This window comes from Oncorhynchus mykiss, chromosome 7, assembly GCF_057628025.1.
Source record: "Oncorhynchus mykiss isolate SJ-2025 chromosome 7, ASM5762802v1, whole genome shotgun sequence".
NCBI classification, from domain to species: domain Eukaryota; kingdom Metazoa; phylum Chordata; class Actinopteri; order Salmoniformes; family Salmonidae; genus Oncorhynchus; species Oncorhynchus mykiss.
The window spans coordinates 27350001-27377458 of NC_143028.1; the positions used below are offsets into that span (position 1 = coordinate 27350001).

Genomic DNA, 27458 nt, shown 5'->3' on the forward strand with positions numbered 1-27458 from the left:
ATATCTTTGCAGTTTTGGAAACGTCAGTGTTTTCTTTCCAAATCTGTCAATTATATGCATAGTAGAGCATCTTTTCGTGACCAAATATCTTGTTTAAAACGGGAACGTTTTTCATCCAAAAATTAAAAGAGCGCCCCCTATATCGAAGAAGTTAAACAGCTTGGAAAATTCCAGAAAATGATGTCATAGCTTTAGAAGCTACTGATAGGCTAATTGACATAATTTGAGTCAATTTGAGGTGTACCTGTGAATGTATTTCAAGGCCTACCTTCAAACTCAGTGCCTCTTTGCTTGACATCATGGGAAAATCAAAAGAAATCAGCCAAGACTTCAGAAAATAAAATTGTAGACCTCCACAAGTCTGGTTCATCCTTGGGAGCAATTTCCAAACGCCTGAAGGTACCATGTTCATCTGTACAAACAACAGTACGCAAGTACAAACATTATGGGACCAAGCAGTCATCATACTGCTCAGGAAGGAGACACGTTGTCTCCTAGAGATGAACGTACTTTGGTGCGAAAAGTGTAAATCAATCCCAGAAAAGCAGCAAAGGACCTTGTGAAGATGCTGGAGGAAACAGGTACAAAAGTATCTATATACACAGTAAAACGAATCCTATATCGACATAACCTGAAAGGCCGCTCAGCAAGGAAGAAGCCACTGCTCCAAAACTGCCATAAAAAAGCCAGACTACGGTTTGCAGCTGCACATGGGGACAAAGATAGTACTTTTTGGAGAAATGTCCTCTGGTCTGATAAAACAAAAATAGAACTGTTTGGCAATAATGACCATCGTTATGTTTGGAGGAAAAAGGGGGCGCTTGCAAGCCAAAGAACACCATCCCAACCGTGAAGCACGGGGAGGCAGCATCATGTTGCGAGGATGCTTTGCTGCAGGACAGACTGGTGCACTTCACCAAATAGATGGCATCACGAGGGAGGACAATTATGTGGATATATTGAAGCAACATCTCAAGACATCAGTCAGTTAAAGTTAAATTGGTCTTCCAAATGGACAAGCATACTTCCAAAGTTATGGCAAAATGACTTAAGGACAACAAAGTCAAGGTATTGGATTGGCCATCACAAAGCCCTGACCTCAATCCTATAAAATATTTGTGGGGAAAACTGAAAAAGCATCTGTGAGCAAGGAGGCCGACAAACCTGACTCAGTTACACCAGCTCTGTCAGGAGGAATGGGCCAAAATTCACCCAACTTGTTGTGGCAAGCTTGTGGAAGGCTACCCAAAATGTTTGACCAAAGATAAAGCAATTTAAAGGCAATGCTACCAAATACTAATTGAGCGCATGTAAACTTCTGACCCACTGGGAATGTGATGAAAGAAATAAAAGCTGAAATAAATCATTCTCTGCTATTATTCTGACATTTTACATTCTTAAAATAAAGTGGTGATCCTCACTGACCTAAGACAGGGAATCTTTACTAGGATCAAATGTCAGGAATTGTGAAAAACTGATTTTAAATGTATTTGGCTAAGGTGTATGTAAACTTCCGACTTCAACTGTATATGAAAATTAATATTGATCTGTGTGGTCGTAACATACCAGACTCACTAATCACAAATGCTTCGTTTGTAAATTATTTCTGAGTGTTGGAGTGTGCCCCTGGCTATCCATCAAAAAAAATATTTAAAAAATGGGTCCATCTGGTTTAAGGAATTTGAAATGATTTATACTTTTGATACAAGTACATTTTAGCAATTCCATTTACTTAAGTATTTTTAAAACCAAATACTTTTACTCAATTAGTATTATACTGGGTGACTTTTACCTTAATAGAAAATGACTGAAGTATCTTTATATCTGGGCATTTTCTGTTAACCTGGAATTTTTCCTTATTCTAGGCTAGTACTTTTACTACTTTTAGTCTTAATCTTTCCTACACTTCTCACTGTTTAGCACATGACCTCACATGTGAATCCTTAAAGAGATGGTGGGGCTGGCTTAAGAGGGAGTGAACAATGCTGAATGAGTGTAGACAAATATAGAGCTCTCCAATAGGTACCAAAACATTCAAAAGACCCTTTTCTCAAAAGTGAGTTTACAAGTGTATCAACTTAAAGCAGAATTACTTTCCCATTGTTCCTCAAAAATGCAGTGTATGATATACCATTTTGTAGCTGAGTACTTTTTACCAATGTAAAAAACCCAATTTCAAATGTTGCTACATAAAACCAAATCCAGGTGGTGAGTCACATCTTAATTTGCTTTATTACAAATGTATTATATTGTTGAGATTATTACCATTATTATCAGTTATCAGCTATATAATTAATATTGATGTTAATATGATTAGAATGAATCATGTTATATACAGTACCGTGAAAAAGTATTTGCTGATTCTCAATTTTTGCATATTTTTCATACAGATCTTCAACCAAATCCTAATATTAGTTAGAGAACCAGGATTTACAAATAAAAAAAAGGCTACTTATTTTATTAATTAACAAAAGGTTACACAACACCCAATTCCCCTTTGTGAAAAAGTAATTGCCCCCTTACACTCAATAACTCGTTGTGCCACCTTGAGCTGCAATGACTGCAACCAAACGCTTCCTGTAGTTGTTTATTAGTCTCTCACATCACCATTGAGGATTTTTGCCTCCCTCTTGCATGCAGAAATGCTTTAACTCAGCAAAATGTGTGTTTTCAAGTATGAACCGCTCGTTTCCATTCCAAAACTTCAAATGTATTTATTTTTAACCACTTTCATGTAGACTCAGTTTTTTGTTTTGGATCATTTTCTTGCTGAATGACCCAGCTGCGCTTCAGCTCACTGATGGATGGCCAGTCATTCGCCTGTAGAATTCAAATATTTGTTTCCCTTAATGTCCGATTTGGTCTTGGTACGCTACGGTCACAAGACGCAGGCCTCCTAATTGTCCCTAGAATTTCTAAGCAAACAGCTGGAGGCAGGGCTTTCTCCTATAGAGCTCCATTTTTATGGAATGGTCGCCTACCCATGTGAGAGACGCAAACTCGGTCTTAAACTTTAAGTCTTTACTGAAGACTCATCTCTTCAGTGGGTCATCTGATTGAGTGCAGTCTGGCCCAGGAGTGTGAAGTTGAACGGAAAGGCTCTGGAGCAACGAACCGCCCTTGCTGTCTCTGCCGGGCCGGTTCCCCTCTTTCCACTGGGATTCTCTGCCTCTAACCCTATTACAGGGGCTGAGTCACTGGCTTACTAGGGCTCTTTCATACCGTCCCTAGGAGGGGTGCGTCACTTGAGTGGGTTGAGTCACTGATATGATCTTCCTGTCTGGGTTGACGCCCCCCCCTTGGGTTGTGCCGTGGCGGAGATCTTTGAGGGCTATACTCGGCCTTGTCTCAGGATGGTAAGATATCCCTCTAGTGGTGTGGGGGCTGTGCTTTGGCAAAGTGGGTGGGGTTATATCCTTCCTGTTTGGCCCTGTCCGGGGGTGTCATCGGATGGGGCCACAGTGTCTCCTGACCCCTCCTGTCTCAGCCTCCAGTATTTGTGCTGCAGTAGTTTATGTGTCGGGGGGCTGGGGTCAGTTTGTTATGTCTGGAGTACTTCTCCTGTCCTATCCGGTGTCCTGTGTGAATTTAAGTATGCTCTCTCTAATTCTCTCTTTCTTTCTCTCTCTCGGAGGAGGACCTGAGCCCTAGGACCATGCCTCAGGACTACCTGACATGATGACTCCTTGCTGTCCCCAGTCCACCTCCAGTTTCAACTGTTCTGCCTGTGATTATTATTATTTGACCATGCTGGTCATTTATGAACATTTGAACATCTTGGCCATGTTCTGTTATAATCTCCAACCGGCACAGCCAGAAGAGGACTGGCCACCCCACATAGCCTGGTTCCTCTCTAGGTTTCTTCCTAGGTTTTGGCCTTTTTAGGGAGTTTTTCCTAGCCACCGTGCTTCTACACCTGCATTGCTTGCTGTTTGGGGTTTTAGGCTGGGTTTCTGTACAGCACTTTGAGATATCGTCTGATGTACGAAGGGCTATATAAATACATTCCATAATAACAAAGTTTTTAGATATTGCAAATGTAGAAAAGAAAAAAAAACACATACGTATTCAGATGCTTTACACAGTACATTGTTGAAGAACCTTTGGCAGGGATTACAGCATCGAGTCTTCTTGGGTATGACGCTACAAGCATGGCACACCTGTATTTGGGGAGTTTCTCCCATTCTTCTCTGCAGATCCTCTCAAGCTCTGTCAGGTTGGATGGGGAGCGTTGCTGCACAGTTATTTTCAGGTCTTTTGGCAAACTCCAAGCGGGCTGTCCTGCCTTTTACTGAGGAGTGACTTCCGTCTAGCCACTCTACCATAAAGGCCTGATTGGTGGAGTGCTGCAGAGATGGTAGTCTTTTTGGACGGTTCTCCCATCTCCACAGAGGAACTCTGAAGCTCAGTCAGAGTGACCATTGGGTTCTTGGTCTCCTCCCTGATCAAGGCCCTTCTACCCGATTGCTCTGTTTGGCCGGGTGGCCAGCTCTAGGAAGAGTCTTGGTGGTTCCAAACTTCTTCCATTTAAGAATGATAGAGGTCAATGTGTTTTGGGGGACCTTCAACGCTACAGAAATGTTTTGGTACCTTTCCCCAGATCTGTGCCTCGACAATCTTGTCGTCTCGGAGCTTTGTACAATTCCTTCGACCTCATGGCCTGATTTTTTTCTCTGACATGCACCATCAACTGTGGGATCTTATAGACAGGTGTGTGCCTTTTCCAACTCATGTCCAGTCAATTGAATTTACCACAGGTGGACTCCAATCAAGTTGAAGAAACAACAAAAATGATCAATGGAAACAGGATGCATCTGAGCTCAATTTCAAGTCTCATAGCAAAGGGTCTGAATACTTATGTAAATAAGGTATTTATTTTTTCTATTTTTAAATACATTTGCAAAAAAATCTAAACCTGTTCGCTTTGATATTATGGGGCATTGTGTGTAGACTGATGAGGAAAATGTTTTATTTAATCAATTTTTAGATTAAGGCTGTAACATAACAAAATGTGGAAAAAGCCAAGGGGTCTGAATACTTTCCGAATGCACTGTAGGAAGAGGAATATTAGAATGTGTAGAGAATCAACATGGTAGCGCAATCAATAAAAAAAATATGTTGAAGTGATCACCTATTCGAATGTAAGAATTACTTGGTGTTTAATGTCCTCTAATGTAATCTTAATTGAAAGCACGGCCTTAAAAAAGCTTCCAGAGTGGCGCAGCGGTCTAAGGCACTGCATCTCAGTGTTGCAGTGTCACTACAGCCTGGGGTTCGATCCCAGTCCCATAGGGTGCCGCACAATTCTCCCAGCGTCGTCCAGATAAGGGGAGGGTTTATTTGGCTCCACACGCTCTAACAACTCCTTGTGGCGGGCCAGGCGCATGCAAGCTCACTTTGGTTGTCATTTGAACGGTGCTTCTTCCGACACAGTGCAGCTGGCTTCCGGGTTAAGCGAGCAGGTGTTAAAAAGCACGGTTTGGCAGGACATGGGGGTAAAAATCTTTAAAAAAATAATAACAGCTGACTGATTTAGTCATTATATAAACATTCTTGATAGTAGTGGAAATGAACAATCGTCGACCTTGGCTTAGCCGTCAGCCTATTACATACTTTGCCAATTCAATGTACCCGGTCTAAAACTCGTGAGAGGATAACTTCTTGCCCAAGGACCTCTGAAACATTCAGACATGAATTTAACGACATTAGATCTGTCTTCAATATTGATGAACTGTAAATATTTGAACAGCGAGACTTGTCTATGGTGTCGGTGAGAAACTTGTTTTTGTTCTCCAGCAACGTGTACCTTTCCTACAGGGCAACAATTCTGTCATTGTAGCCCGACAGACGCTGTTCGCCATTCATGATCCGTTGGCCATGGCCGTCGATGGTCTTGCGAACGCCATCTAGAGTAGCTGATATCAGGACCAAAACAGTGTCTATTGTCCCTTTGACTTCTGAGACCATCATGATGTGTAGTTTGCCCAAGTCGGCAGGTAGGTCAGGTACAGGGTTGTCAGACATCTTAGTCATCTCTGCCATAGGTGGCGCAATCTTAGTCATCTCCAGCAGAGAGTTTTCGTTCAGACGGTCTTTGTGAGTTGTGAGCCATTTGAGTAAGACGTTAGAAAAAGTAAATCCTACATAGTAGTGAAAAGTACAGGAGCTACCTCACGTTACTCCCACATATTAATCCGGAAGCCAATACATAATACCCGGAAGCCTCCAAATAAAACATTCTACTATCGCATAGCTATTAGTATGAATATTCGGACATGGCCAAAGATAAAGAACGAGATGGTTACCTCAGCCTGCCAAGTGAGAGTGGCAGCGTTGAGGGCAGGGATACGGCCCGTCCCCAGCACGGCAATAGTCTCCCCGTCGTCATCCACCACCTTGAAGTCCAGGTCCTCATTGTACTTCCTGCGCTTCACCTGTCGCCCCGAGCGACGTTTCTATGAGAGAGAGTTTACACTAAGTGCCTTCATGTCAAGCATTAGCTACTGCACATAGAGTACCAGTCAAAAGTTGACACCTACTCATTCAAGGGTTTTTCTTTATTTTCTACATTGTAGAATAACAGTGAATAAATAAAAACTATGAAATAACACATATGGAACCATGTAGTAACCAAAAAAAACTGTTTTCCTTTCCTGTGGTGGTCTTCATGAGAGCCAGTTTCATCATAGCCCTCAATGGATTTTGCGACTGCACTTCAAGGGTTTTTTCTTTGAGCCAATCAGAAAATAGCCCTATTTGGTAAAATACCAAGTCCATATTATGGCAAGAACAGCTCAACTAAGCGAAGAGAAATGACAGTCCATCATTACTTTAAGACATGAAGGTCAGTCAATGTGGAAAATTTCAAGAACTTTGAAAGTTTCTTTAAGTGCAGTCGCAAAAAACCCATCAAGCGCTATGGTTAAACTGGCTTTCATGAGAACAACCACAGGAAAGGAAGACCCAGCGTTACCTCTGCTGCAGAAGATAAGTTCATTAGAGTTCCCAGCCTCAGAAATTGCAGCCCAGATAAATGCTACAGAGATCAAGTAACAGACATCTCAACATCAACTGTTCAGAGGAGACTGTGTGAAATTGCTGTAAAGAAACCTTTACTAATGGACACCAATAAGAAGAAGAGACTTGGGCCAAGAAACACGAGCAACGGACATTAAACTGGTAGAAATTGTCTTTTGGTCTGATGAGTCCAAATGTGAGATTTTTGGTTCCAACCGCCATGTCTTTGTGAGACGCAGAGTAGGTGAACGGATGGTCTCCGCATGTGTGGTGACCCAACTCACCTCCAGGCAGTGTAAGAGCTATTTGACCAGGAAGGAGAGTGATGGAGTGCTGCATCAAATGACCTGGCCTCCACAATCACCTGACCTCAACGCAATTGAGATGGTTTTGGATGAGTTGGACCGCAGAGTGAAGGAAAAGCAGCCAACAAATGTTCAGCATATGTGGGAACTCGTTCAAGACTTATGGAAAAGCATTCCATGTGAAGCTGGTTGAGAGAATGCCATGAGTGTACAAAAGCTGTCATCAAGGCAAAGGGTGGCTACTTTGAAGAAAACATATTGATGTTTAAGACTTTGTGTGTTAGTTCGTAGTTGATGTCTTCACTATTATTCTACAATGTAGAAAATAGTAAAAATAAAGAAAAACCTTTGAATGAGCAGGTGTCCAAACTTTTGACTGGTACTGCGCACACAAAAACATGCATTTTTGCTAACCAAATTGGCAGAACTGGAGTAATAATGAACGGCAACAAATAGGGTTTCACCAGCGTCACCGCTGAACCCCTGATTAGTGGGGTCAAAATTGTGATTTTCTGTTTTGTAATGGTGTTTCCACACTAGGAGCTCGAACCAACACTGGAATTGTGAAAATTATAAACATTTCTTTTTTTTTCTTTTTTTCTTTGCCTGAAACTCATCCTTTTCAGATTTTGGCCCAGAGCATGACATCACAATCTGATTATTCTGACCAATAACCAGTCATTTTTATTGCATGTGTATCCATTTTTTTTAAACCTTTATTTAACTAGGCAAGTCAGTTAAGAACAAATTCTTATTTTCAATGACGGCCTAAGAACAGTGGGTTAACTGCCTTGTTCAGGTTGCAGAACGACAGATTTTTACCTTGTCAGGTCGGGGATTCGATCTTGCAACCTTACTAGTCCAATGCTCTAACCACTAGGCTACCTGCCGCCTCCACTTTGAGAGTGAGAATGTTTTTTTTTTTTTTTTTTTACAGAACACTGTACAAATGGAAGCAACATGCGGAATTGTGAGAACAATTTACATATAAATACAGAAAATGGCAATACTAACAAAAATACACTAAACAAAAATAGGCAAAAAATATGTATTTGTCAACAAACCATGGGCTGGGACGGCTAACACTTTGATATGCTAGAGTCTAGACAATCCTACCTGCCAATCAGGGCTGTGTATGGAAATATATTTCAAATTTGTATCAACACGCCCACAAGATCAGACTGAGCGTTTCAATGGCAAAAAGAAACTCAGGGAAATAAGTGAGAAAAATACTGAGTTAGTTCCATGAAATAAACAGTGATTTATTAGACACAGTGATAAAAAATGTAATCAAAAGACTGCAAGGAGGCTTTAGAGAAGCAAGTGTCACTCAGTCTGCTCTTGCCCCAACCTGTCAGTCTGTTCCTCACCGTGTTGTCGAGGGGATCGATGCTCTCCTCTCCCCTGATGGCCAGCGCGGACAGGAAGGCCACATTATCTCTCTCCCCAGCCTCCTGGACAACTGCCTCGCTTTTCCGCTTGCCCTTTTTCTTCTTCTCCGCTGGGACCGGCCCTTGGAAGACTTGCTCTCTGTAGAGACACAGCAGGGTTGGCACAATAGAAACAGAAGTACACCAGGGAGTGTTCGTAATCTGCACTCAACTGACCAGAGGGGTCACATGGCGGCATTGTGCGTTTATCACCTTGCCACCTCACATCTCAGCAGGTATACTAGCAGAGAATACAAAAGCTAGATACAGTGCATTCGGAAAGTATTCAGACACCTTGACTTTTTCCACAATGTTACGTTACAGCCTTATATATATACAGTGCCTTGCGAAAGTATTCGGCCCCCTTGAACTTTGCGACCTTTTGCCACATTTCAGGCTTCAAACATAAAGATATAAAACTGTATTTTTTTGTGAAGAATCAACAAGTGGGACACAATCATGAAGTGGAACGACATTTATTGGATATTTCAAACTTTTTTAACATATCAAAAACTGAAAAATTGGGCATGCAAAATTATTCAGCCCCTTTACTTTCAGTGCAGCAAACTCTCTCCAGAAGTTCAGTGAGGATCTCTGAATGATCCAATGATGACCTAAATGACTAATGATGATAAATACAATCCACCTGTGTGTAATCAAGTCTCCGTATAAATGCACCTGCACTGTGATAGTCTCAGAGGTCCGTTAAAAGCGCAGAGAGCATCATGAAGAACAAGGAACACACCAGGCAGGTCCGAGATACTGTTGTGAAGAAGTTTAAAGCCGGATTTGGATACAAAAAAAATTCCCAAGCTTTAAACATCCCAAGGAGCACTGTGCAAGCGATAATATTGAAATGGAAGGAGTATCAGACCACTGCAAATCTACCAAGACCTGGCCGTCCCTCTAAACTCTTAGCTCATACAAGGAGAAGACTGATCAGAGATGCAGCCAAGAGGCCCATGATCACTCTGGATGAACTGCAGAGATCTACAGCTGAGGTGGGAGACTCTGTCCATAGGACAACAATCAGTCGTATATTGCACAAATCTGGCCTTTATGGAAGTGTGGCAAGAAGAAAGCCATTTCTTAAAGATATCCATAAAAAGTGTCGTTTAAAGTTTGCCACAAGCCACCTGGGAGACACACCAAACATGTGGAAGAAGGTGCTCTGGTCAGATGAAACCAAAATTGAACTTTTTGGCAACAATGCAAAACGTTATGTTTGGCGTAAAAGCAACACAGCTCATCACCCTGAACACACCATGCCCACTGTCAAACATGGTGGTGGCAGCATCATGGTTTGGGCCTGCTTTTCTTCAGCAGGGACAGGGAAGATGGTTAAAATTGATGGGAAGATGGATGGAGCCAAATACAGGACCATTCTGGAAGAAAACCTGATGGAGTCTGCAAAAGACCTGAGACTGGGACGGAGATTTGTCTTCCAACAAGACAATGATCCAAAACATAAAGCAAAATCTACAATGCAATGGTTCAAAAATAAACATATCCAGGTGTTAGAATGGCCAAGTCAAAGTCCAGACCTGAATCCAATCGAGAATCTGTGGAAAGAACTGAAAACTGCTGTTCACAAATGCTCTCCATCCAACCTCACTGAGCTCGAGCTGTTTTGCAAGGAGGAATGGGAAAAAAATTCAGTCTCTCGATGTGCAAAACTGATAGAGACATACCCCAAGCGACTTACAGCTGTAATCGCAGCAAAAGGTGGCGCTACAAAGTATTAACTTAAGGGGGCTGAATAATTTTGCACGCCCAATTTTTCAGTTTTTGATTTGTTAAAAAAGTTTGAAATATCCAATAAATGTCGTTCCACTTCATGATTGTGTCCCACCTGTTGTTGATTCTTCACAAAAAAATACAGTTTTATATCTTTATGTTTGAAGCCTGAAATGTGGCATGTATGTATGTATGTATGTATGTATGTATGTATGTATGTTATGTATGTATGTATGGTATGTATGTAATGTATGTATGTATATATATATATATATATATATATATATATCTCAAATGTATTATTGGTTTGTTCCCCCCCAGCTACACACAATACCCTATAATGACAAAGCAAAAACTGGTTGAAATTTTTGCAAATGTATTAAAAATAAACTTAGCACATTTACATAAGTATTCTGACTAAGTATCCGGGCTGGGCCACTCAAGGACATTCAGAGACTTGACCCGAAGCCACTCATGCGTTGTCTTGGCTGTGTGCTTAGGGTTTCCCTGTTGGAAGGTGAACCTTCGGCCCAGTCTGAGGTTCAGAGCGCTCTGGGGCAGGTTATCACTGATCTCTCTGTACTTTGCTTTGTTCATCTTTCCCCGATCTGGTCTCCCAGTCCCTGAAGAACATCCCCACAGCATGATGCTGCCACCATCATGCTTCACCATAAGGATGGTGCCAGGTTTCCTCCAGACGTGACACGACATTCAGGCCAAAGCGTTCAAGTTTGGTTTCATCAGACCAGATAATCTTATTTCTCATGGTCTGGGAGTCCTTTAGGTGCCTTTTGAAAAACTCCAAGTGGACTGTCATGTGCCTTTTACTGAAGAGCTCTAGGAAGAGTCTTGGTGGTTCCAAACTTCCACTTAAGAATGATGGATGCCACTGTTTTAGGAGACCGTCAATACTACAGAAATGTTTTTGTAAACTTCCCCAAATCTGTGCCGCAAAACAATTCCGTCTTGGAGGACTACGGACAATTCCTTCGATCTCTTGGCTTGGTTTTTGCTCTGACATGCATGGGCCCTTATATAGACAGGTGTGTGCCTTTCTAAATCATGTCCAATCAATTGAATTTACCAGAGGTGAACTCCAATCAAGTTGTAGAAACCAAGGATGATCAATGGAAAAAGGATAAACCTGATCGCAATTTTGAGTCTCAAAGGGTCTGAATACTTTTGTAAATAAGGTTTATTTTATAGATTTGCAAAAGTGGTGCTTTCTGTAGATTGAGGAAAAAAAATATTTAACCCATTTTAGAATAAGGCTGTAACATAACAAAATGTGGAAAAAGTCAAGGTCTGAATACTTTCTGAATAAGTGGGCAATGTTTTTTTTCATGGCAATGTTTATTTTCTAACGTCCTTTTCTAACGTCCTTTTTTTGGGAACGCAGAGGTTTAAAAAAGTTCCCCACAGTTTTCATCTCAAATCCACCTGTTCTGCAGAGCGATTAAGAAAATGCCTCCCACTCCGCTACTGAAATGCCAAATAGCAAAATCCTGTGGTCTAGATATTAGCACCGAACGAATATCTCCCTAGATCCCATAACAAAGGTTCAATGACATGGTGCAACTTGGGAAATCTCATCTCTAACTAAAGCCATACAAAGTTGATTTACTTGTTCAACAGATTTTTAAAAAAATTAAGTGAGGCAAGTGAGCAATTTAAAAAAAAATTAAATACATTTAACCCCAAACTTACAAGGTTTTGTACTGACTTTACCAATACATTTTAGAATGACAGTCACAGGGACTACAGTATCCTGGTCAGGGTCATTAGTGTCAGGAGTTGGCCTGCACCTTTGAAAGCCTGTCCCAGCTGACTTTTAGGCATAGTTCATTAAATAAGAGACATAGATCTGAAAAATGAGCATGAAGGATCACATTGCGTAAGTGGAGAGGTGGGGGCTCTCAGAGTGAGTTGGTGTGCAATTGAGTAAACCGGCCATTGTTCCTCCCGCTGTTATGTAGAAAGCTACACACTCGGTTGATATATTATCGAATATATATTAAAAAAACTACCTGAGGAATGATTATAAAAAACATTTGACATGTTTCTGTGGACATTATGAAGACCATTTGGAATTTCCGTCTGCGTTGTCGTGACCGCTCTTTCCTGTGGATTATAACGCGACAAACAAACATCGGTATTTTGGGTATAAAAATAATCTTTATGGAACAAAAGGAACATTTGCTGTGTAACTGGGAGTCTCGTGAGTGAAAACATCCGAAGATCAAAGGTAAACGGTTAATGTGATTGCTTTTCTGATTTTCGTGACCAAGCTTCCTGATGCTAAGTGTACATAATGCTATGCTAGGCTATCAATAAACTTACACAAATGCTTGGATTGCTTTCGCTGTAAAGCATAATTTCAAAATCTGAGACGACAGGATGATTAACAAAAGGCTAAACTGTGTTTCAAAATATTGCACTTGTAATTTCATGAATATGAATATTTTCTAGTAATATTATTTGACTGCTATTCAGCGGTTGCAGACGAAAATTATCCCGCTACAGGGATTGGTAGCGTCAAGAAGTTAAATGTCTAACTCACGTCGGCCACAGAGAAGGAGAGCCCACAGTCCTTGGTACAAGCTGCGTCGGTGGCAATGTTATCCACAAAGCGGGCAAAGAAGGTGTTAAGCTTATCCGGAAGCAAGAAGTCCGTGTCCAGCGACACGGCTGGTTTTCCTTTTGTAGTCAGTGATCGTGTGTAGAGCCTGCCACATACGTCCCGTGTCTGAGCCATTGAATTGCGACTCTAATGTCTCTATACTGACATTTTTGCCTGTTTGATTGCCTTGGAGGGAATTCCTACTCTGTATTCTTCCATATTCCCAAGTCACCTTACCATTTTTAAATGCAGTGGTTCGCACTTTGTTGTGCAAATGCTGCCATCTATCCTCGGTTTCTGGTTAGGGTAGGTTTTAATAGTCACAGTGGGTATAACATCTCCTATACACTTCCTGGTGAACTCCGTTGCCATTTTAGTGAATATTATTCTCGGAAGTTTCCAGGAACATATCCTAGTCCGAGTACTCAAAACAATCTTGAAGCTTGGATTCCGATTGGTCAGACCAGCATTTGAATAATCCTTAGCATGTATACTTCCTGTTTGAGTTTCTGCCTATTGGAAGGGAGGAGCAAAAGAGAGTCATGGTCAGATTTGCCAAAAGGAGTGTGGGCGAACGCCTTGTATGCATCCTGGAAGTTGGAGTAACAGCGGTCTAGTGTTTTAGCAGTGCGAGTACTACAGTCGATATGCTGATAGAATTTAGGCAGTCTTCTCCTTAAACTTGCTTTGTTAAAATCCCCAGTTACAATAAATGCAGCCTCAGGATGTATGGTTTCCAGTTTGCATTAAGTCCAATGAAGTTCCTTTAGTTCCTGTATGTTATCACAATTACACTGTCATGACGTTGGCCTGTGGGTAGTAAGGTTTATGACCCCCCATAAATACTTTTCTCCCTTCCCTCTCTCTCTTGACTCTACTGAAGGACTCTTGAATAGCCTTTAATTTTCCCAGACTCTCTATGTTTAACAAACAGTGGGGGGAAAGGAACCATATTTCGGTAATCCAACCAGCGGAGAATATACGTTGGTACTTAATGAATATGATGTCATTTCGTTTGTCATCTGAGACATTCTTAACTGTATCGTGGAAAGTCTACAGATTATAGTTATCAGATTCACATGGAATTGTGCAATTTAAATGTTTAAATATGAAACTATTTGTGAAAAGATTAAATGTAATCTTAGCTTCCAAATGAAAGAATTGGGTTTTCATAAGGTTAGAGCTCTGCTCAATCAGTGGCCTGCCCCTATGAAGAGACATTGGTTATAAACTATGAAACACACCCTTCTCTCCCTCCACCAAATAAGCCCTTGACGAAAATGTAACCTCCTGTTCCAAGTACGCGAGGCCTGCAGCCTCTGCGGTCTGATGTCAGAAGGATTCAAATAATAAACTGTTCCAAAGGACGTGAAGACGACGGTCCATCGTTAAAAGGAGTAACATGTCAACTACAGAACTAAGCTAACCTCAGCTTGAGCTTTGGTTGCGAATGGTATGAACTTTGAACTCTTACTCGCTACAGAAGTGATACCTCCTAGCCGTTGACTTAGCAGCGGCCGCTGTAAACGTGGGCTAGGAAAGGACGGACAAAGGAACTCTTCTAACAAACACGACACTGCCAAGTATCCAGGTTACCCGCAGAGACACTCTTAAAAGATACAAGGAAGATCTCTGTTGGGCAACACGGCCAGCATCTACGAACAATCTACCGAAGCGCAGCTCAGAGTAAATATTTATTGCATTCTCCTTTATCAAAATGGGCGGTAATTTAGAATGCATAAGATACTGTATTTACGATAGTCTTCCCGCTCTTTCACTCAAGCCCAACCCCCTTTGTGTAACCAGCCGTCATGTCGGCTCCGTCCACCAGGGACGTTTTCTGTATGACAATTTGCATTCTGTGTATATGTAATTCTGTGTGATTTAGGTATTTAGTAAATAAATAATTAATGGCAGTAAATAAATACAAAGGCAGTCAAGCACCCAAGCTAACGTTGGCTAGCTACTTCCAGACACAAATGAGACCACTGACCATTTTACTCGCTCTAGCAGAGCTGGTTAGGCAGTTGTGTTAACCAGAGCGATGGTGACTAACTGTGCTGCTGGAAACAATTTAATTACGCTTTTTTGATAACATTTACTGACACCGGCCATATTCAACGTGTGTTGAGCGATCGTAAATTCATTATTCTGCGCCCTGGTACACTCAGACGAGAGTGCTCTAAAATCAGAGTAGATAGCCAGAGCGACATTACGAAAGCACCTGAATGTCCATTGAGAACGCACAACAACTATACCACTTAGCTAAGCTAAGAATGACGGGAATAATCAAATCAATAAACATTGGGTAGTTAGATAGCCTATAGTTAAAATACTGGCAAGTTTGATGTATAACTACTAACGTTAGGTAGATAGCATATTGCAGCAGTATGTACAGGTATGTTAGCTATGTGGTTCGTAAGGACAGCGTAGCTAACAAACCATAACATGTAAGGTAACTTATTTGAAAAGTCATTTGATTGAGTAGCAAGCTACCGTGAGGAGGCGCGCTATCAACTGCTGCTTGAGCCTGATTTTGGTGCACAGTCAATATTGCTCTGGACTTCGGGCAAGAAGGTTTAGGGTTCGAAGTCGTGCACAATTATCAGTTTATTATTTGGTTTATATTGCCCATTCATTGTCAGTTAGAGACACAGTAGTGCATTGGGACCCAAAAGCATCATCAGTGCTCTAACTCCCACTTGGTCGTTAGGGCAAATCTGGTCTGTGATAGGACAGGGGTTTTTCACACCTAGCTCGGCCATTAGACTATTCTTTAGTAAAGGTTGAATACTCTATTGTTCAGCTATTAGTCCCCCTCCCCAACTTGCAACAAATTGATGTATTTTTGTAGAGACTAAAACTTTATTTTCAAACAAAAATAATTGTTCTGAAAGCAAAAAAAAGGCTTAAGTAAAAAAAATAATTAAAAAAAATGTTGCAATCAAATCTTTTGTAATAGAGCGCAAAACTTTATGCATTTTAATACCACAAAATACTGAGATTTTTTTTTATTTGAAAACAAAACTCCAATTTAATTTCGCTATTAACCACCCTCCATTTTGGCAATTTTTTGAGTGTCAGTTTGGCTACAAACAAAACTGTTCAGCCTTTCTTTCCGACACAAAGGAAGTCATAGCAGACACTTACAAAGGACTGCGTGATGATGGCATCTCAGGTAAGCAGCACTGGGCATTCTTCCATCCAACTTCTACATAGCTAGTAGTTAGCTCCTAGACTTGGCATGGGTCCCCAGATCATCAAAAAGTTCTACAGCTGCACCATCGAGAGCCTGGTTGCATCACCGCCTGGTATGGCAACTGCTCGTCATCGTCAAGGCGCTTTAGGAGATAGTAGTTAGCTCCTACGATTCAGTGTCGGTTCATAACATTCTACTATATTACACATACATACCGTAGAATGATAAATCATGCAATTATTATTCTCAAGCTAACCAAAAACATTTAGCTACGAATGCCTGTGCTCGCCATTTTCAGTTGAATTCATCTAACCTTTCACAGCAACTCATAAGCAGGCCATGTCCTATTTGTTTCAAAGTCGATATTTTCTTACAGAAGGATGAAAGAATACAATATGTCTGCCAGAGAATGCTATTCTGATGTGTCAGATGAAGAGTTAGACCAGAAAGTCGGGGCCATTAAGGCAAGGAAGTCCCATCCGGGCTTTAGAATGGTCAAAGGAAGTCTCCAAGCAATGGGCCATCGTGTACAATGGCAAAGTGTTAGGGAGTCTTTGCTGCATATATATGGTGCAGGTATCATTGCCAGAATGATCCAGTTTTGTTGCATTGCTCGGCAAAAATACTCTGTACCTGCTCCCACTGTATATTATTTTGTATGCATATTGCATATTTCCCATCACACAATGAACAACCACAATACCAGTCTGGTGTTAAACTTTCTGTGCTGTATTGACATATGCTGAAAATGACATCTGCTGCTTTAGATTGAACGGTTATTTCTCAGTTATTGTTTTCATATCTACAAAAAATAAGCTCTTCATTTACTTTGAGTGTGAGCTGATCAAGGGGTCAAAAATGTAGATATTGCCAGATGTATGTTCACTGTCCGAGGAACAGGCCGTGGAAGCTTTATCACTGGCAATAGTGTCCATAACCAGAGGTAACTCAATTGTTCGGTGTTCTTTTTCTCTCTTCCTGTCTTGTTGTACATGGAACCTGTCTTAATTATTAAATTTAAAAAAACTTAAGATGTCAGCTGCTAATTTAAAGATTTACACCACAAACACTCAGCCATTTTCACAGGACTATCAAGCAACTGTCACTGCCAAATGTATCGTCACTAATACAGATTTGTTTATTCTGAGCATTCCAGATTCAGCAGGTGGAGGACCTGCTTTATCAGGAGGAACATTTGGAATCTGACATCCCATGCCCTCTGTCTACTGAGAATCTGCTGTGCTGCAACGTCAAGTTAACCCTACCACTGAATCAGCTTTTGGTCAGGACATATACATGCTCTTTGATTAGTTATGAGTCTCCAGCCTTTTTAGGTGCGGTCATCCCACACTATGTAAGATATTGTTTTAGCCTCAGTGCCACTGTTGATAATGGCAAACACTTGTATTTTTTGGAGGAGGGTGAAAGGATAGATAGCAGACCCAGCTGAACATTTGCTTCCCCCGTAATGTTTTGTCAGCAATCTTTGCTGAAGAACGTCATGGGAACCACTCAATATGATTGGTCATATAACAATCTTGGGACCAAAATGCATAATGAGTACTCCAACCCAACAGACCCTTGTGGTGGTCTGGAGCAATGAAGCTGGGTATTTATTTTTTATTTTATTTTACCTTTATTTAAATAGGTTAAGAGGTTAAATCAGTTAAGAACAAATTCTTATTTTCAATGATGGCCTGTTCAGGGGCAGAACGACAGATTTTTACCTTGTCAGCTCAGGGATTCGATCTTGCAACCTTTTGGTTACTAGCCCAATGCTCTAACCACTCGGCTACCTGCCGCCCCACCTCTAAGTCCTGCGGTGTAAGCTCGCAACTTTTAAAAGGAGGAACCACTTTACAATTTTCTAGGCTAACAATGTAAGAAACACATAGGAAACTTTACAGTATTTCGTTTTTGTAAGAACTAGAAGCGAGGCAGCCCTCTGCCGGCGCCATCTACACATTCTTCACATCCCGGTTAGTGAGCATTTCTCCTTTGCCAAGATAAACCAATCACCTGACAGGTGAGGCATATCAAGAAGCTGATTAAACAGCATGATCATTAGAGGTACACCTTGTGCTGGGGGCCCTAAAAAGGCCACTCTTAAACGTGCAGTTGTCACAACACAATGCCACATGTCTCAAGTTGAAGGAGCGTGCAATTGGCATGCTGACTGTATGAATATCCACCAGAGCTGTTGCCAGAATATTGTGTTCATAAGCAGCCACCAGTCATTTTAGAGAATTTGGCAGTACGTCCAACCGGTCTCAGAACCGGAGACCCAGTGTAACCACGCCAGCCCGGGACATCCACACCTGGCTTCTTCACCTGCGGGATCATCTGAGACCAGCCACTGGTGCAGCTGATGAAACAGAGGAGTATTTGTCTGTAATGAAGACCTTCTATGGGGAAAGAAAATCATGGCTGTGCCCCTGCCCAGTCATGTGAAATCCATGGATTAGGGCCTAATGAATTTTAATTGACTGATTTCCTTATATGAAAATTGTTGAAATAGTTGCATGTTGCATTTATATTTTTGTTTCATGTAGTAATTGCTATTATCCAATTCATATTATGGTTTCTGTCAGCCGACAGGTAGACGTTTGTGTTAGCTCACCCTTTCCTCAGTTAGCACTAGGACTAACGTAGCCTACAGTTTCCGATTTGGATTTAGAATGGCATTATACTGCTGCTACTTCGGTGAAAGTCTTAACATCTGCATGCAAAAATAAACTGCGTACAACTGACTGTTGCGTCAATCATAACTAGACATACTAATCAGACCGGTTTGAGCATACGCAGTAGGGAGCACTGTAAAATCATCACACCTGTGTACTCGTACATGTCAAAGGGTTAACATCTCCCACTACTATAGATGGGTTAGCTGACAACATCACGGAAACGATATGCACGTGTCACTGGGGCAGAAGTACATGAGTTGTGATTCTGGATAGCCCGATAGTTACCAACAATGACAAGAAACTGCCATGTGAGGAATCGTAAATGACTCATTTAAGCTAGTTTCATCTTGTTCTTGATACCATGTCTTGTTTTGTGTTTCGGCAGATTTCATGTCAATGCTAAGATGGCTCAAATTCGCTAGCTAGTTAACCAACAATGTATTTGAGACAACAAGTGCTCATTGTATATAATGCATACGTTTTTAATAAACATTGTTGACATGTAAACAGTCTGTTTTGCCCCATAGTTGCGCACGCGTCTGTTTTGTTGGTAAAGTGGCACAGTGGTCTAAGACACTGCATCTCAGTGCAAGAGGCGTCACTGCAGTACCTGGTTCGAATCCAGACTGCATCACATCCGGCCGTGATTGGGAGTCCCATAGGGCGGCGCACAATTGGCCCAGCGTCGTCCGGGTTTGGCCGCCATTGTAAATAAGAATTTGTTCTTAACTGACTTGCCTAGTTAAATAAAAATATTTTTAGACAGATTAAGCAAGCATACACATTTTCTTCAGGAAATGTACTTTTCCTAGTTTTAGTCATATGGAGTTGCAATGTCCCACAAATTCAATACCCAAATCAACTTGAAATATCTACAAAACAAGTTTTGCAGCTACATAATGCAAAAAGGTACAGAAAAAAATCTAACTTAAATTTGAGATTTACAAATATTTTTTTTGAGCCACATGATTCTATTCATCATGATTGAACCAAATTCCAACTACTACAATAAATCGGCAATTTTGTCAAAAATAGTTTCATATGAATCATCGATTATGTATTTTTTATTAGAAATGTTGGGGAGAAATGTGAAGCGGGGAGCCATTAAACAGTAAAATCAACTTTGTTAGGAGTTAACTCTAACAGCAGGGGTTCTGACTTCTTGTAACCCACCTAAATTATTTTAATTGGATTATTCCGCACTAGACAAACACAACCATGTCTCTAAATACAACCAAGATTTTACCGGCTAATCAACCAAGAGAACCTGGTTGCGACACACCATTTGAAAAACACAGTGAATGCACTAGAGAGCAAAAGCCCCTCACCTGGGTTTGCGGCCCCTCTGTCTGGGAGGAGAGGGGGCGCTCTTGCATTCTGAATGAGGAAGGGGCAGGGCCTGCACCTTGGGTTTTCTCCCTCTCTTCACCTCTTTTGGTGCCTTCACCTTCCTGGGCTCCTTGAAATTGCGCAGCAGCAGCAGCTCCTTCCCTTCTTTCTGCTCCCTCTTTTTATTTGGTTTCATGTCTCTCTCCAAGCCCTTGTGCTGCCAGGCACTGCCAGGCTCGCCCCACTTGTCTTTTTTCTTTTGTTTCTTCTTCTTCGCCCACCGCCCGCCCCCTCCATCGTCCTCCTCACTGTTGAGGGGTGACGAGGGGGCGCAGGGGCTGATCGAGCTAGTGCTCGCCTCGCCCATCCTGGGGTGCTTGGAGTTGGCCATGCAGTGATTGGTCTGACCACCACCAAGGTCCCTGATCTGGTCCTTAGAGCCCAGGGTACCCCTGGGAAATGGAGTTTGTGCATTTTGGGCAGTTGCATTAGAGGCTGCTGTAGCTAGAGTGTACTTTTGTAAGTGGGTGGTGGACATCTGGAAAAGAACAAGAATGGTGCAATGAAGATACAGAAAGATAAAGGGCTAGGAAAAAAATGCAGGTCATGCCTCTATCTTGCAGTCATAATGAGAGTGAATGGTCGTCACAGGGCGTACATCTGCAAATGTAAACAATGTTTGCCAGTGTTCAGAATCACATTACACAATGGCAACAAAAATCAACAAAACTTGGGCTTTCTTTGAGTAAAGTCTCAATCAAATTCTCCACATATTCAGAGACCCTAATATAGTGACAAATCTTTCCGTGTTGAATTAGAGGGTAAACCCAAAGTCTGCAAATCCCCCGATATTTAACGGCATGTTCAGAATTCCAGGGTCTCCATGTTCCTCGATCCCTTCCTCAAAACGCACATCTGGGCTGTCATAATGCAGTTCAATTCTATGGATAAACAAACTCCACAATAAAACTTCCCCATGATGCATTATGACTACTTCTTGAAATGCAAGCAGTCAGAGGGCATATGCTGGTTTACTGATACAGCAAAGTTGTGCACAATACTAATAAGCCAACGCAGATTCATAGGACCCCAGAACCTTTGGACAAGTGTACTCTCTCTACACCTGATGAGAGAAGTGCAACAGTAAACCAGCATATGCCCTCTGACTGCTTGCATTCCCAACAGTGACCACAAAATTATAGATTTAGGTGAGGATGCATCATTTGAACGGAAAGTCTCCATCGGACATATTTTGTAATCAAGTGAGTGCAGTTTGGTTAAAAAAAAGATGCAGTTAGCTGGAGGATGAAAGTCTGTGAAACCAATTTTATTAGCATGGGTATGAATGAAGATTAGAGTGAAGAAATATGAAATAAAAGGCCCCGTACAGCTGTTTTGAAATCTATAAATCATTTCTGGGTAACGATAAATACAAATAAATAGAGCCAAATGGTAAAAACAAAGTACAAAAAAAAAATATATATATATATATATATATATATATATATATATATATATATATATATATATATATATATATATTTGATGAAACATTGAATTTGTCCTTACTGCTATTAGCCCATAGAAATGCATTGAATAAACTGATTCATTCATGGAAAAATAGTTTTTTTTTTAAAGATGTATCATAAGGAAGTCTCAGTCCTATATCTGAGCAATATGAAAGTTCAGGACATTTTCTATACTTTTTACCCATATTAAATCAATGAATCTAGGGTTACAGGGACTCTCCGCAACTACATTCAATGTGCAGGACAAAATTGATTAAGTTGGAGCTCTTCTCTGTCTGCATTAACAAGGACAACACACAGTTCTTTCCATCACTGTATGATTTTTTTTGTTTTTGTAGCTTACGGACAATGTCAAATGTGATAAAGCGAAGCACCTGAGTGAGTTGTGGTGGTGAATTACGCAGTTACTTTCCAAAATGGATGACACAAACAACTGGAATCGTTATCCTTTTCATGCCCTGCCTCCAATCCACTTATCGATATCTGAACAAGAGAGCCTCATCGAAATTGAAATAAGCGGTTCTGGGAAAATTGTATTTATATATCAGAAGACACTGCGAGATTTCTGGATTGGTCTGCGCTCAGTTTCTTGCCTTGGCAAATCGCGCTGTTAAGACACTGATGCCCTTTGCAACCACGTACCTATGTGAGAGTGGATTCTCAGCCCTCACTAGCATGAAAACTAAATACAGGCACAGACTGTGTGGGAAATGATTTAAATCCAAGACTCTCTCCAATACAACATTGCAGAGTTATGTGCATCCTTTCAAGCACACCCTTTGTGGTGAGTTATTCACAATTTTCAATGAACAAATAAAGTTTCATGTAAGATGGCTAAATAAAGAGTAAAATTTGTGATTATTATTTGCGCCCTGGTCTTATTTGTGCCCTGTTGTGACAAACTCACACAATTCTTATGTGTAAGAAATGTATTGTATAGTGTGTGTGGCAGGCTTACAATAGCAAAAAAAAACTTTTGAGTGTGCGCTGACCCTGGTGCTAGAGGTGGTACACAGCTGGAGGTAAAATTTTTGAAGGGGTATGGGACTATAAAAAGTTTGGGAACCACTGGACTATATACTTGATATTGAGGGAATGCTGGCTAAACTCAATTGGCAACTATACTGTAATTATACTGTAATGAGTTGTGTCGGCTAATCATTTGAACGTCTGGATTATCAAATTGACCGGCATGAATTAATGTGTAGTAGTAGAACTTGTGCTCGCAGATACTTATAGTCCGTGACAAGGACCAGGATTGTTGAAAACTGTCAAGGTATGTATTGTGGTAAAGGTTTGGGGTACCCGATGTCCCCAGTTTTGGGGGGGGGCCAGATTAATATTTTAATTCTGATGGGTGGAACATTATTTGAGCCATGACATTTTTACAGTATAAACAAGTATAAACAAGCGCTAAATCAAGACATTATAGTGAAGGTCATACACAGAAAAGCTCGGCATTCATCACCAGGATGTCTTAGTCTGACCCAATCTGTTCCTCTATGCTTTTGTGTTCATATTGTGCTACAAAATGATAAGCACATCATGTAACCATAATCAAGAGTAAATGCTAAGATGTACACTTACATTTACACAGTAACAAATATAAAATTAGTCCCAGAAAGCATTATTTTTTATATATATATTTTTTAAAGACCTACTGTTCGAGAAAAATCATTGATTTAATATAGCAACACTAATTGTATTCATGAGAATTAGCAGCATATCACATCCCAGTAGAGAAGTTTGTGTAAAAGCAGATATGGCACACTTCATGTGATAAGGGCTATATTGGTGCAGTCCCATTTTGAGCAACATGTTATTTATAAACCAAGGTTGAGGACATGTGGAGGGGCATATGGGACAACTCATACACAGGAGGATAATAATGTCAATGAATCAGACTCCCAGTGCCGGGAATCAGGGCCGTAGCCCTGGAAACAGGCTCTGTATCAAGCAGCAACGTAAACACGCCGTCTCTATGGTAACCCTTTTGTTGCCAGCTGACAGGACTATTTGACATTTCATCCATTTTGCACTTAGACAGATGCTACCTATAGCCTGCCCCCCTGCTTTGGTCAACAGCTGCTTTCCCCAGTATTCAAGCTGAACAATCAAAAGGGAGAAAGTCAACCACTAAATATGATAGTCAGTCTCTCAGAAATAGAGCTCTTAATGAGGTTTGTGACATTGAAAACAAGTTCAGCATTCATCTTGCCTATAGAAAGAATGCTTTCTATTTTTTTTACATGAATAGAACATAAAAACAGACCATGATGTAAATGACACCTCTCAAAGTAAACCGACCTAACACTCATAAAACGTTCACCAGCTTGCAAACAATGGACAGGACAAGGCTGCAAACAGACAAACTGGTAGCGCAAAGATTGAATAAGACAGAAAAGCCATGGATATGTCTTACTCCAAAATCACAGGAACATTCCTTCTCACCTTGCTCCATACCGCCTCCTTTCATGCCTTCTGTCTGTCACGATCCCTGTCAAATCCTAGTGTAGTAGTCCACAGTGTAACCCTCATCCAGGTTCCCATCTCCAGAACCACAGAGCTGCTGGCACATTGTCCTGAGGCTTCATGGCTCTACATTTCCCATGCACCTTCATTTGCGACTGCACGCACAGCACCCAGTGACGTGCTGCAGTGTACACGCTTGCCAGCCAACTCGGTCAACCACAAACAAGCTGCCTGCAATCAAATTCCCTATGAATCAATACAGTCTTCCGAGCTGCTGAACACCACAGATGCAGTCAAGTCAATGCTTCCCTGTGCCTTCTCCCTAAAAACACTGACACCTATCCAGCAGAAATGGTAAGGCTGCTGCCACAGGACGCTTGAGGACTGGGCATCATTCAAATGTAACCTCTCAGGAGAAGCATGGGGCTGCAGGGTGGTTTGGGTAGGGACATCCAGAGGGGAGTACCAGAAGGAATGCAAGCTCATGGGAGAGCAACATCTTTCTTCCCATGTGAAAGGGGAGGGCATAAAGTGGTGGGCATGGGTTGAGGCAGTTTCTGAGCAAGAAATAAATGACAAACAAAAGAGACTAAGTGAGATGGACAAGTGAAACTGCAGTTGTTCCATGTACACAAAGCTTGAGTGTTGCCTGTATGGTTCATACACAGGCTAACAATACCAATGCATCTGATACACTTCAGAGGGAGGTAATTTGTCCATTTAGGGGACCGCTTTTAGCACCCTGAGGTAAAGGTTATGTGTCTTAAAAAAGGGATACAACTTGACATGATTTTTGCACTAAAACTTGGCTGTAGTCGCTTACTGACAGTTTTTGGAAATGTTTCGCTTCAGGTAGTGAAGCACCAATGACATTTTTGGCCGATAACGATATTTTTCTTGCAAAAAATAAAAACGATACTGACATTTAAAGCATTTTAGTACAGTTAAATAGTTACACACACAGGGATCTAAGGAACTGCATCTCAGTGCAAGAGGCGTAACTACAGTCCATGGTTCAAATCCAGGCTGTATCACGTCAGTCCCATAGGGCGGCGCACAACTGTCCCAGTGTCGTGCGTGTAGGCGGTTAACGTGAATAAGAATTTGTTCTTAATTGACTTGCTAAATTAAGGTTACACACACACCAACAAAATAACTTTTTGGTTTGTATCTACGCATGTCCCCATTACCAGTAAAACAGTCAAAACCTATTTCTTTCACTTACTGTAATGTTTCGTTGTTCAGTCGTTTCATTCTCAACTAGGATTTCTATGGAGACGTGTCAAATAAGCTTGTTCACCAATCAGGACCTGAATATGAATGCACGTCACAATTTTACACGTTCATTAATTTACATAGTTATTTCACATTGATTAGACTGTCACTCGTATTTCATATGTCACAATGATTTTAGCAATACATATGCTATGATGCTGGTAAAGTTGTCTCATGCACCAACAGTGCTAGCTCATGGATGCAAACAACGTTCTTCCCCAAAAACATAGCAAAACGACCATTAGCTAGCTAACTATACAGCTAGGTGTCATCTAAAATAACCCTAAATTATAAAACAGTTCTTCTTTGATTAATGGTGGGAGGACCCATCTATGTGAAGCAAGCCACAAGGATTAGCCACAATAGCAGACTTTGCAGTTAGCCTTCAAAATAAAAAGTATGTCATTGACAGTGAAGCAAATGAATACAAATAATCTAATAGATCATGCTAAACGAGGTTGGAACGTTATATATGTTTACGGACATATTCAATCAAGCCTTATCCCAGTCTGCTGTTCCCACATGCTTCAAGAGGGCCACCATTGTTCCTGTTCCCAAGAAAGCTAAGGTAACTGAGCTAAATGACTAACGCCCCGTAGCACTCACTTCCGTCATCATGAGGTGCTTAGAGAGACTAGTCAAGGACGTCATCACCTCCTCCCTACCTGACACCCTAGACCCACTCCAATTTGCTTACCGCCCAAATAGGTCCACAGACGACGCAATCGCACTGCCCTAACCCATCTGGACAAGAGGAAAACCTCTGTAAGAATGCTTGTTCATCGACTACAGATCAGCATTTAACACCATAGTACCCTCAAACCTCGTCATTAAGCTCCAGACCCTGGGTCTCGGCCCCGCCCTGTGCAACTGGGTCCAAGACTTTCTGACGGGCCACCCCCAGGTGGTGAAGGTAGGAAACAACATCTCCACCCCGCTGATCCTCAACACTGGGGCCCAACAAGGGTGCATTCTCAGCCCTCTCCTGTACTCACTGTTCACCCATGACTGCGTGGCCATGCACGCCTCCAACTCAATCATCAAGTTTGCAGATGACACTACAGTGGTAGACTTGATTACCAACAATGACGAGACAGCCTACAGGGAGGAGATGAGGACCCTCGGAGTGTGGTGTCAGGAAAATAACCTTACACTCAATGTCAACAAAACATAGGAGATGCTCGTGGACATCACGTAACAGCAGAGGGAGCAGCCCCCTATCCACATCGATGGGACAGTAGTGGAGAGGGTGGAAAGTTAAGTTCCTCTGCATAAACATCACAGACAAACTGAAATGGTCCACCCACACAGACAGCGTGGTGAAGAAGGAGCAGCAGTGCCTCTTCAACCTCCGGAGGCTGAAGAAATTCAGCTTGTAACCAAAAACAAACTTTTACAGATGCACAATCGAGAGCATCCTGTCGGGCTGTATCACCACCTGGTACGGCGACTGCTCCGCCCACAACCGTAAGGCTCTCCAGAAGGTAGTGAGGTCTGCACAACGCATCACAGGTGGCAAACTACCTGCCCTCCAGGACACCTACACCACCCAATGACACAGGAAGGCCAAAAAGATCAAAGGACAACAACCACCGGAGCCACTGCCTGTTCACCCCGCTACCATTCAGAAGGCGAGGTCAGTACAGGTGCATCAAAGCTTGGACCGAGAGACTGAAAAACAGCTTCCATTTCAAGGCCATCAGACTGTTAAACAGCCATCACTAACACCGAGGCTGCTGCCAAAATACTGACTCAACTCTAGCCACTTTAATAATGGAAAAATTGATGTAATAAATGTATCACTAGTCACATTAAAACAATGCCACTTTATATAATGTTTACATACCCTACATTACTCATC

General features: G+C 41.5%; 1 protein-coding gene across 13 annotated transcripts in view; it reads right to left on the reverse strand.

Annotated features, from left to right (window-relative positions):
- The window catches only part of LOC110527654 (ATP-dependent chromatin remodeler CHD6), a 99493-nt gene that overhangs the window by 63001 nt on the left and 9034 nt on the right, over positions 1-27458 (reverse strand). For 10 of the 13 annotated variants that reach the window (XR_016497167.1, XR_016497166.1, XM_090240594.1 and 7 more), the window contains 3 exons: positions 20321-20859; positions 8693-8852; positions 6306-6455 (listed from right to left, as the gene is read on the reverse strand). Coding sequence is in view for 11 of the 13 variants with exons in the window: in XM_090240594.1 (XP_090096720.1) it covers positions 6306-6455; positions 8693-8852; positions 20321-20859 (849 nt within the window). In the remaining 2 variants the exon portion in view is untranslated. Of the gene's footprint in view, positions 1-6305; positions 6456-8692; positions 8853-19602; positions 19731-20320; positions 20860-25547; positions 25636-27458 lie in introns of those variants that run through there. The other 3 variants (XM_090240601.1, XM_090240599.1, XM_090240602.1) reach the window with 2 other exon arrangements.